The sequence below is a fragment of the Anolis carolinensis genome, chromosome 2, assembly GCF_035594765.1.
Source record: "Anolis carolinensis isolate JA03-04 chromosome 2, rAnoCar3.1.pri, whole genome shotgun sequence".
Lineage (NCBI taxonomy): Eukaryota > Metazoa > Chordata > Lepidosauria > Squamata > Dactyloidae > Anolis > Anolis carolinensis.
In genome coordinates this window covers 17,571,417-17,582,087 of record NC_085842.1, presented here as the reverse complement: position 1 = coordinate 17,582,087, position 10,671 = coordinate 17,571,417, and the positions used below count along the sequence as shown (strand labels likewise).

At 42.3% G+C, this 10,671-nt stretch overlaps 2 protein-coding genes across 2 annotated transcripts in view; one reads left to right on the top strand and one right to left on the bottom strand.

The window, feature by feature from the left end:
• The window catches only part of LOC103282849 (uncharacterized), an 87,735-nt gene that overhangs the window by 49,950 nt on the left and 27,114 nt on the right, over positions 1 to 10,671 (top strand).
• Positions 1,350 to 10,671, bottom strand: part of LOC103280099 (oocyte zinc finger protein XlCOF6) — a 10,805-nt gene continuing 1,483 nt past the window's right edge. Inside the window, exons 2-6 of the mRNA XM_008117981.2 lie at positions 9,833 to 10,352; positions 7,435 to 7,534; positions 6,776 to 6,846; positions 6,041 to 6,161; positions 1,350 to 4,207 (exon numbers count right to left, since the gene is read on the bottom strand). Coding sequence (XP_008116188.2) covers positions 2,811 to 4,207; positions 6,041 to 6,161; positions 6,776 to 6,846; positions 7,435 to 7,534; positions 9,833 to 10,249 — 2,106 coding nt within the window. The 5' untranslated portion in view covers positions 10,250 to 10,352 and the 3' untranslated portion in view covers positions 1,350 to 2,810. The remainder of the gene's footprint in view (positions 4,208 to 6,040; positions 6,162 to 6,775; positions 6,847 to 7,434; positions 7,535 to 9,832; positions 10,353 to 10,671) is intronic.

The window sequence follows — 10,671 nt, the reverse complement described above, 5'->3', positions numbered from 1 at the left end:
TGCTTCATCATCCACTGTGACACCTTAATGGATACTTCCTCATTCCTTTCTGCATGCTGCTGGGCGATTTTTATGGTGTTGTAAATTAAATTAGCCTCCCCGTATAAAGCGATAACTAAATTTCCTACTTGATAGATGCAACTATCTTTCGGGTTGCTTAGGCCAACAACGAGCTGGGCTTCGAACTCATGACCTCTCGGTCAGTAGTGATTTATTACAGCTGGCTACTAACCTCCTGCGCTGGAGGACCTATTACAGTGTTTTCTTGGCAATAATTATTCAAAGAGGGTTTGTCTTTGCTTTCTTCTGAGGCTGAGAATGACTTTTCCAAGGCCAGTCATTGGTTTTCTTGGCTAAATGGCTATTCAAACCCGCATCTCCAGATTCATAGTCTAACACTTAAACCACTCTACCACAATATACATCAGTAAATCCCATTAAAACCACCTGCAATGCTTAGCTGGACTTAGTGTTGCTTATCCACTGTTAGGCACATGTAGAAGTATGGTGAAAATGTGTGTCTCATTGAACACCAAAGCCAAGATTGTCCATGCCGTTCAATTTCCACTTTCTATGCATGGCTGTGACAGATGGAGAGGAATTAAAGCTGATAATAATGTGCTTCAGTAGAATACTGTCGCCTGCTAAAAATAATGAACAAATTAAGACTGAATCCAAGATGATTAACTTGCGTATGTTGTGCATTGGACATATTATAGGAAGACATGGCATATTCAGAAAGACAATAATATTTGACGAGGTAGAGGGATGGAAGAAAAAAGGAAAACCATATTTCAGATGGATAGACTTGGTCAAGGAAGATCTAGCCCTGGGTTGATATCAGGATGACTTGAAGGTCTATCATTCATAGGGTCACCATAACTCAAAGCAGATTTGGCAGTCATTAACATACCTGTGCACCAAATTTCCTGTTCTCCTGCTTTGTACTTCTCACAAATATAAACATATCCCACTCTTGGAGCACTAAACAAGTAGTTAGATTCATATGTTTACAGAAGAGCTGTATATCCTATATCTGAAATCACTAAACCATGCCTCACTAGCCTTTTAATACCACTTCTTGATCATCTTAAATACAAAAACTGCATCTATGATGGAGACGATGGGAGCAAGTAGAAAGCATTGGAAACATAACATTCAGTCACAGAAATGTAATTAAACTGACTTCAATACGAGTCCCTATACTTTAGGTCAGCCATTTCCAATTTAGAAGTTTTTAGATATTGTGAAGTTCCAATTTTCCCTTGAAAACACTGTATTATATACTTTATGGTTGATTAAGAAAAGGTTTCCAGGTTGGGAAAGACACTTCTAAAGGACAAGAAGAGTACTATTTTATTTATTTATTTTCAGCATTTATATTCTGCCCTTCTCACCTCAAATGGGTCTCAGGGCAGATCACAGAACACATATATGGCAAATATTCAATGCCGTTATACAGACAAGACAGACAACAGATAGACGTATTTATAGGCATTTCCCTTCTTCGGCGTCCTGGAAGTTATGCTTGATTCCGGCCACAGGAGGGTGCTGTCACTCCATCTTCCATGTCAAAGAGCCCACGATTACAGACTTCCTTTCTTTGATCGCTGGGAATTTCTGGTATTTCCTTTATGGTGCCATAAAATACCTCACCACTTAAGCAGTACCTAATTTATCTACTCACTGCTTAGGTGGGCAGTGAGCCGGGCTGAAGGTTGGGCACTCACCCCGACCCGGGCTTTGAACTACCAACCTTTCGATTAGTGAGATTTAATGCAGCTGGTGATTAACTAGCGTATATGAGAATGATATGCGTTGTCTAATTTTGAAGCAAGAACAATATCTAATTCATTTTCAACATCAACTTTCATGCTGAGGAACCAGAAATGGACTGCAATATATCTGCCCCATTATGTTGGGATCTTAACAGAAGGATCAATCATCTCAAATAGTTATGGTATTTGTTAATGATTAGCTTCGTTCTCTTAATTTGAGCACATAGTCATTGCAAAAAGATTGCATTAAGATCACAACATGTAAATAAGGGTCAGACATTTACACACACACATTGTTCAGGCTACACTAGATAAAATGACAACTTGACTCTTTCACAAAAACAACACAAAGTGTATTATTTCTAGTATATAACAATTTTGGGCATTACTATTTTAGCTGTTTACATCTTATAACAGGCATGGGCAAACTTTTGGCCCTACAGGTGTTTTGGACTTCAACTCCCACAATTCCTAACAGCTGGTGGGCTGTCGAAGGCTTTCATGGCCGGAATCACAGGGTTGTTGTGTGTTTTCCAGGCTGTCTGGTCATGTTCCAGAAGTATTCTCTCCTAACGTTTCGCCCACATCTATGGCAGGCATTCTCAGAGGTTGTGAGGTGTACACCTCACAACTTCTGAGGATGATATACCTCACAACCTCTGAGGATGCCTGCCATAGATGTGGGCGAAACATCAGAAGAGAATACTTCTGGAATACGGCCATACAGCCCGGAAAACACACCACAACCCAGTGGGTAGGTTGTTAGGAATTGTGGGATTTGAAGTCCAAAACACCTGGAGGGCCGAAGTTTGCCCATGCCTGTTATTATAGGCATGGCAATAAATATTGTTTGGTAACTATTGTGCACAGACTGGTAAGGAAAACATGTAATATTCTTTCATCCTCAGCATTACCAAAATTACACTTTCTTTTGTATTCCACCAAAATAAACCTGTGAATATTTTCAGAAAGGGAGTTTAGCCATTCCAATAACTAAATGCTTTTTTGACTGGGTCTGAAAGGGAACTCGTTTTAGTATAGTTCTTCTTCCACTGAGGATTTAAAAGATTGCTCACCTACATGAATCACCTGATCAGAAGTGAGATAAATCTGCGGACAGTTCTTTGCATACTCCATTAACTGAAATGTTTTTTTCTTTGCATGAGTTACTTGATGACGAGTGAGGTATCTCTTGAAGCTGAAGCATTTTCCACACTCCAGGCATTTAAATGGTTTCTCTCCCATATGAGTTGCTTGATGGTGAATGTAGTTTTTCTTCCAGGTGAAACACTTTCCACACTCCAAGCATTCAAACTGTTTCTTTCTCATGTGAATGGCTTGATGAGTAGTGAGCCGCGTCTTCTGGAAGAAGCTCTTTCCACACTCAAGACATTTATATGATCTCTCCCCGGTGTGTGTCATTTGATGGTGAGTGAGGCTCTTCTTCCAAGTGAAGCTCTTTTCACACTCCAAGCATTTAAAGGGTTTCTCACCTCTGTGGGTCGCTTCATGATCTATAAGATGCTGCTTCTGCCAGAAGCCTCTCCCGCACTCCGAGCATTTGAATGACTTCTCCCCAACGTGGGTTTTGTAATGACCAGCGAGGTGTATCTTCCGGCTGAAACACTTTCCACACTCCAGGCATTTGAATGGTTTCTCCCTTGTGTGAATGGCCTGATGGCGAGTGAGGTGTGTTTTCCGACTGAAGCTCTTTCCACACTCCAAGCATTTGAACGGTTTCTCTCCGGTGTGAATCGCTTGGTGATAAACAAAGTGTGTCTTCCGACAGAAACTCTTTCCACACTCCAGGCATTTAAATGGTTTCTCCCCAGTGTGAGAGGCTAGATGATAAGTAAGGTTCATCTTCCGACTGAAGCTCTTTCCGCACTCTGAGCATTTATACGATTTCTCTCCGGTGTGAGTTGACTGATGGGCCGTGAGGTAGATCTTCTGACTAAAGCTCTTTCCACACTCCAGGCATCTAAAGGGTTTCTCTCCAGTGTGAGTTGTCTCATGGAAAGTGAGGCTTCCCTTCCAACTGAAACTCTTTCCACACTCCAAACATTTAAACGGTTTCTCTTTGGCGTGAGTTCCTAGATGATATGTCAGATGTATCTTCTGAATGAAGCTCTTTCCACACTCTGCACATGTAAATGGTTTTTTCCCTGTGTGAGCTGCTTGGTGACAAATGAGGCTCCTCTTCCAAACAAAGCCTTTCCCACACTCCAAGCATTTAAATGGTTTCTCCCCGGTGTGAGTCCCTTGGTGACGAGTAAGCCGGGTCTTCTGACTGAAACATTTCCCACACTCCAAACATTGGAACGGTTTCTCCACTACGTGTGTCGCTTGATGGCGAGTGAGGTGTTCCTTACGAAGGAAGCTCTTGGTACAGTCCAAACATTTAAATGGCCTCTCATCTTTGTGAGTTTCTGGACAATGAGGAAAGTGTGACCATGGGGGGGGGGGGGGGGGGGGGGAAGGAAAATGAATATGTTATGTCAGTTTAAAGTTCTCATTAAAATATTTAGAAAACACACAAACATGCATTTTTGGACAAACCAGGAGCTTCAGAATGAGCCTCTTTCTACACTATTAATTAAAAAACTGTTTTGTCATAGCACCAAACATTTTACCTTTTTTCATGTCAGGAACGACTTGAGAAACTTCAAGTCACTTCAGTTGTGAGAGAATTGGCCGTCTGCAAGGACGTTGCCCAGGGGACGCCCTGATGTTTTGATGTTTTACCATCCTTGTGGGAGGCTTTTCTCATGTCCCCGCATGAAGCTAGAGCTAACAGAGGGAGTTCATCCGTGCTCTTCCCCAGGTTGGATTTGAACTGGCAACATTCAGGTCAGCAACCCAACCTTCACAATCAGCAGTCCTTGCCAGCACAAGGGTTTAACCAACTGTGCCACTGGGGGCTCCGTTTTACCAAGATTGAAATCTGAGAAGAAATATTCTATAAACCAGGACTGTATCTTCACTGCCCTATATCTCAGGATCTGATTCCGGATTATCTGATTATCCCAGATTATCTGGCAGTGTAGACTCATATAATCCAGTTCTAAGCAGATAAACTGGGATCAGATCCTGGGATATAGGGCAGTATAGATCCAGCCTGGGAAATGTACAAATATTAATTTAGCTGAGCTTCTGCAGGATTCCCCTGCACTGTCTTTTTTTCTGGCTAAAGAAGAACATCTCGGTCCTGAAAGGTTCCAGTACAGCAACTTCCTTTCTAAGGCCCCTTCCACACAGCGGAATAAAATCCGACATTATTTATTTATTATTTATTTACAGCATTTATATTCCGCCCATATCACCCCGAAGGGGACTCAGGGCGGATCACGTTATACATATAGGCAAACATTCAATGCCTTTTAACATATAACAAAGACAAGACAAACATAGGCTCCGAGCGGGCCTCGAACTCATGACCTCTTGGTCAGAGTGATTCATTGCAGTGATTCATTGCAGCTGCTCTCCAGCCTGTGCCACAGCTCGAGCCCATTATCTGCTTTGAACTGGAATATATAGCAGTGTGGACTCAGATAAACCAAAGCTGATACTGTGGGATTTTCTGCCTTGATATTCCAGGATATACGGCTGTGTGGAAGGGCCATTAGAAATGTCATGGTCCCATTCCATTCTTTTTTATATTTTAAACCTTGTTTTTCTAACCCAAATGTGACCACTCCAAGTTTTGTCTGTTTTATTTTTCTGACATTAGTCAACTAGTGACACTTCTGTAGAGTTTTCTTTGTTCTCCCCATTTACAAAGAATGTTTTGTGCTAGCTGGTATTTTTGGGAAATCACACATTTGTATCAAGAGGGATTCTATCCATAGTGGCTGTGGTTCAACTTTTAACCTCTGAAATCCATTGCCAAAAGTTAAGATATACAGTCAGCCACCATCCACATGTGCTGGGGCTAGTGGCACAAGGTCCCTGTGAACACAAAAAACCATGAATACGAAAAGTGCTATTTTTTATCTGAGTGAATACCTAAGAATCTCTAGAGCAGTGGTGCTCAACCAGATGTTTTGACCAACTCCCAGAAATCCTAACAGCTGGTAAACTGGCTGGGATTTCTGGAGGTTGTAGGCCAGAACACCTGCAGACCTACAGGTTGAGACCCACTGCTCTAGACTCTCCATTACATCTGTATGGCATAGAATGCCTCAACTGGCAGAAGTATAGGCCACAGTGATTTGAGCACATGTAAAGTGATTTCATGAACTACAAGAAAGAGGGAGCCTTACCAAGAAAGGACAGAACCTCCATACTCTCCTCCATCACTTCCCTATGAAGGTCTCTCTGCTCAGGATCCAGGAGGTCCCACTCCTCCTCTGTGAAATACACAGCCACCTCTTCAAAGGTCACCTGATGAAATAAATGATGTTACTGTCATTGTTATTGTTTATTTTATAGCACCATCAGGGTATTGGTGCTTTGCAAATAAAAGACCAACTAAAAAGCTCCCTAGCTCCTTGCCCTCAGGCTGACAATCTAATTAAGGCATGGCATGAAAAGAAAAGGGGATGACAGTATGGGAGGGGGATATTTTCGCTCTCTTTGTGACTAAGGTAGTGGCAGTAAGGATGGATGGAGGGCTTTTTATCTGCTTCTGAGCATGGGCATAATGGACTGTAACTGCCTTAAATCCCCTCAGGAAATAGAGCAGAATATAAAGTATATTATATAATTATAGCTACATAAGCAAACATATGAACAATACAGGCCATCTCCAGGTTATAAGCAAGAGAGGTTCTGAGAGTTTGTTCTTAAGTTGAATTTGTATGTGTTGGAATAGGTTCATTTTTTAAGTTGGGTTGGAGAGCTCTGATCTGCTTCTGGACCAAGGCATGGTGGCGCTGTGCCTGCCTCTTTTCCTCTCCCTCTGAAGCAGTGGCAGTTGGGATGCATGAAACTCTACACCCTATCTGAAAGGAAAACTAAACTTGTGGAGGTCCCTGTTCTTGACATCTGTCACCTACCAGTCTTGCAGCTCTTGTGGGTGCATCTGAATGAAGAAATGGATTAGTATGTGTAGGCCACGTGTCATCTCCTGTGAGGAATGAAAAGGCAACAAGCAGGGTTATTAACTACTTTCCTAGTTTCTATTCAGAACTTTCCACACGTCTGCAAATATAGCTAAAACAATGTAATACACACCATCTACTCGAAGGTGGTAGCAACAGGAAAGATGGAGCCTTCAATTAGACGATTTAGTAAATCCTTCCACTATTTTTTTCCTTACACACATCATGGTTCAAAGTGTCGACTAGGACATAGAAAACTTTCAATTGTGCTGTAGTCCACACAACCCAGAGGTTGTAGGTGTTCAGTAAGACCCCATAATCAGTTGAACTTATATGTGGTTTACTTAACCATGCAAGGAAAGGATCTCTAAGTACTGTGTGCGATTCTATGTCATACATCCCCCAGAAGTTACCAAAGAGTGGCATTGGAATTTGCAGAAAATTCCAAAAGAGAACACCCCTCTAGGAATCTCCAGGTTCTCCAATGCAATGCAATAGTATATCTGCAGTTTTATGTAGTTGCAGTATGATTGGGAACATATATCCCATAGATACATGGTCTTAAATTCATGGAGAGAAGGAGAAAAGCAAAAAGGTTTCCAGCTAGCTCTTACCAGTTGTGATGGATATTCTGTTCCCATCCTGAACAAGCCATTTCATTAGGGAGGAAGACTTTTCCACTTCTCCGGTCTCAAGTACAAAAGAGTCCTGCTCCTGAAGATGGAACAAGGATCACAAAGAAAAAGATCAGCATAAACTTAGAGGCTTCCATAGCTGGCATCACTGATGAACCTGTTGAATCCCTGGAATCAAAATCTAACTAGAGCTATTGACACAATCATTCCCAAACGTCCTCTCTGGCCCGTGACAAAATAGGCTCCCTGGCAGGGAAATGAAACAAGGACGATGACTAGAGCACAGATAGTGTAAAACTTGACTTTTGTATGACAAGACGCAGTATAGAGGGCACCTTTACTCCCATAAGGTGGCAATACTTGCAGCGAAGAAAGCTTTCCTCTCTGCAAGCATTGTACCTGCAGATTCATGTTCAGCTGAGCTGTTCGGAGTGGTGAGAAGCTTAATCCAGGTGCCCTCCCCTCCAAACCCATTGCTAGATCCTTCAGTTCCTCACTGTGATGCTTTTAACAACCATTTTGCAGATAAAATCTCTTGCATAAGAGCTGACTTAGATGCGGTCACTGGAGCAGAAGCTAACAAGAAGGTATCCAGCAACTCCGTAAGAAGGATTACACTGGATCAGTTTCAATTGGCAAATACTGTTGATGTGGACAAGCTGCTGGGGCAGGTAAGGAGGACAACCTGCCTTCTTGATCCCTGTCCTTTTGGCTGGTCATGTAGGGAGGAGATACAATTCAATCTCAAATACAGCAAATTATTAATGCATTTCCTATGGAGGGAAACTTTCTATCCTGTTTAAAAGAAGCTGTAGTCAGACTGCTGCTGAAAAAGCTTTCCCTGGATCCCCTGGACCTTAACAACTACAGACCAGTCTTCCTCTTTTGGGCAAGGGGATTGAGAAGGTGGTTGGTGTCCAACTCCAGGTAGTCTTAGATGACGCACCCTTCCTTGACTCATTTCAACTCTGAGAGCAGGATATTGAGTTGAGACTGCTATGGTCGCCTTAGTGGATGATCTCAGTCTTAACACCAACAGGGGAAATATATCCCTTTTGGTGCTTCTAGATCTCTCAGCAGCCTTTGATACCATTGACCATGGTATCCTTCTGGAATGCCTGGAGGGGATGGGAATCAGAGGCACTGTGCTGTTGTGGTTTCAGTCATACCTCTCAGGCAGGTTCCAAATGATGGTGTTTGGGGATAGCTGCTCCTCAAAAAAGGAGCTGTTATGTGGTATCCCACATGGTGCCATTCTATCCCCAATGCTCTTTAATATTTACATGAAGCTGGCTGAGAGAGATATTTCTGTAGGCATGGGGTGGGTTGTTATCAATATGTTGATGACACCCAAATATATTTCTCCATGCCTTCAAAAACAGCCTCAGCGAAGGATAGTGTGTCTCCTCTGAATAAATGTCTGAAGGAGGTAATGGGCTGGATGAATATAAACAAATTGAAACTAAATCCAGACAAAACAGAGGTGATTGCCATCAAGGGTCCTAATCTGGGGATGGAGGTGTGTCAGTCAGTCCTGGACGGGGTTACACTCCCCCTGAAAGACTATGTCCACAGCTTGGGGAGTGCTCCTGAATTAGTCCCTCCAAATGTTAGCCCCTAAAGTCACTCCACTGGCTGCCAATTAGTTTCTGGACAAAGTACAAGGTGTTGGTTTTGATTTTTAAAGCCCTATATGGTTTGGGTCCAGGTTACCCACAGGATTGCCTTCTTCGGTACAATCCATCCCAAATGCTGAGGCCCTCTGGGGGAGCCTGCTCCAGCCTTCCAGAATTCAACTGGCAACCACCACCCAGAGGATCTTTTCATCAGCTGCCCCAAGATTGTGGAACAACCTACTGCTAGAGCTCCGACAGCTAGATCAGTTGTGGAATTTAAAAACCATGTAAAGACCCATCTCATCCAGCAGGCCTACCCAACCAGTCTTTAAGCATGAATTTAAACTCATGTCATCTGTTTTGGTCTCTGTCCTGTGTGATTAATTTGTATTTTACAGAAATGCTTTGACCTGTATCTTTAATGGAACTGAAGTGTAATGTGTGTTTATAGAATTCTTTTAGTATTTGTGTTTTTAACTGTGCTGTGACCTACCTCAAGCAGCCGGGAGAGGCAGATAAGAAATAAAATTATTATTATTATTGTTGTTATTATTATTATTATTATTATTATTATTATTATTATTATTATTATTATTATTATTTGCCTCAGCTTAGAAACTAGGCTCCTGTGGATAGTGCACCTGGCATAAAAGATAAATAGGATCTACCTTTTTTTTGCTAGGCAGACTATCCATATTTGGACAATGAATATAAAATCATTATTGGTTTATTGAAACTACCAAGATGAATATCTCTTTCACCTGATGCTTCTTCTGCTTCCTCTCCTCTTCTGCCTGACTCAGGAGGAACCCTTCAGCCAAAGCCACAGCCTGGGAACTGGTCTTTGCCCCACATTCCCGGACCCAATGCTCCATCTCCGGAGGAAGGACGGCCAGGAACTGCTCCAGGATCACCAGGTCCAGCATCTGGGCTTTGGAGTGCTTCTCTGGCTTCAGCCACAGGCGGCAGAGAGAGTGGAGGCGGCTGCAAACCTCTCGGGGCCCCTGGGCCTCCTCGTAGCAGAATTGTCTAAAATACTGTCTCTGAACATCTGAATGGAGCAGATTGCTTTCCAGGCTCTTCTTCCTAGGCTTCTCCCAGAAGGCTCCACTGCTTTCCGCCTGGAAGGTGCAAGAAGATTTTCCTAACCACAAAACTGTTGACTCCTGCCTTTCCATCTTGGTTCTGTTCTTCTTAGGCTGTCTCCAGAGTGAATGAAGAAATTCTTCCTTCTCTTGCCAGTTTTTATCCAGAAATTAGGAGTGGCAATATTCATGGGGCCTAGAAAGAAAATAACATGAATGAACTCATGTTATAAGTTTTAAGAAATGACCAGAAACTAAGATCTGAAACTAGATTCTTGTCTAAGATTCAGGGAGACGGGTACTCTCCTTTTCACAGGGCAAAATTATCTACAGAATGCTTCCCTTTACCAATCTTCTTAAATCTATCATTCTTTATGTATTCCTCCAGTTCATTCTGTCTTTTCAAATCATGTCTTTCAAGATAGCTGTCTACTGTAGTAGAGGTTGTTTTATTTATTTTTTTAATACGTGTAGGCCCATACAACTCCAATCCATGATTGGACTAGATGGTCCAT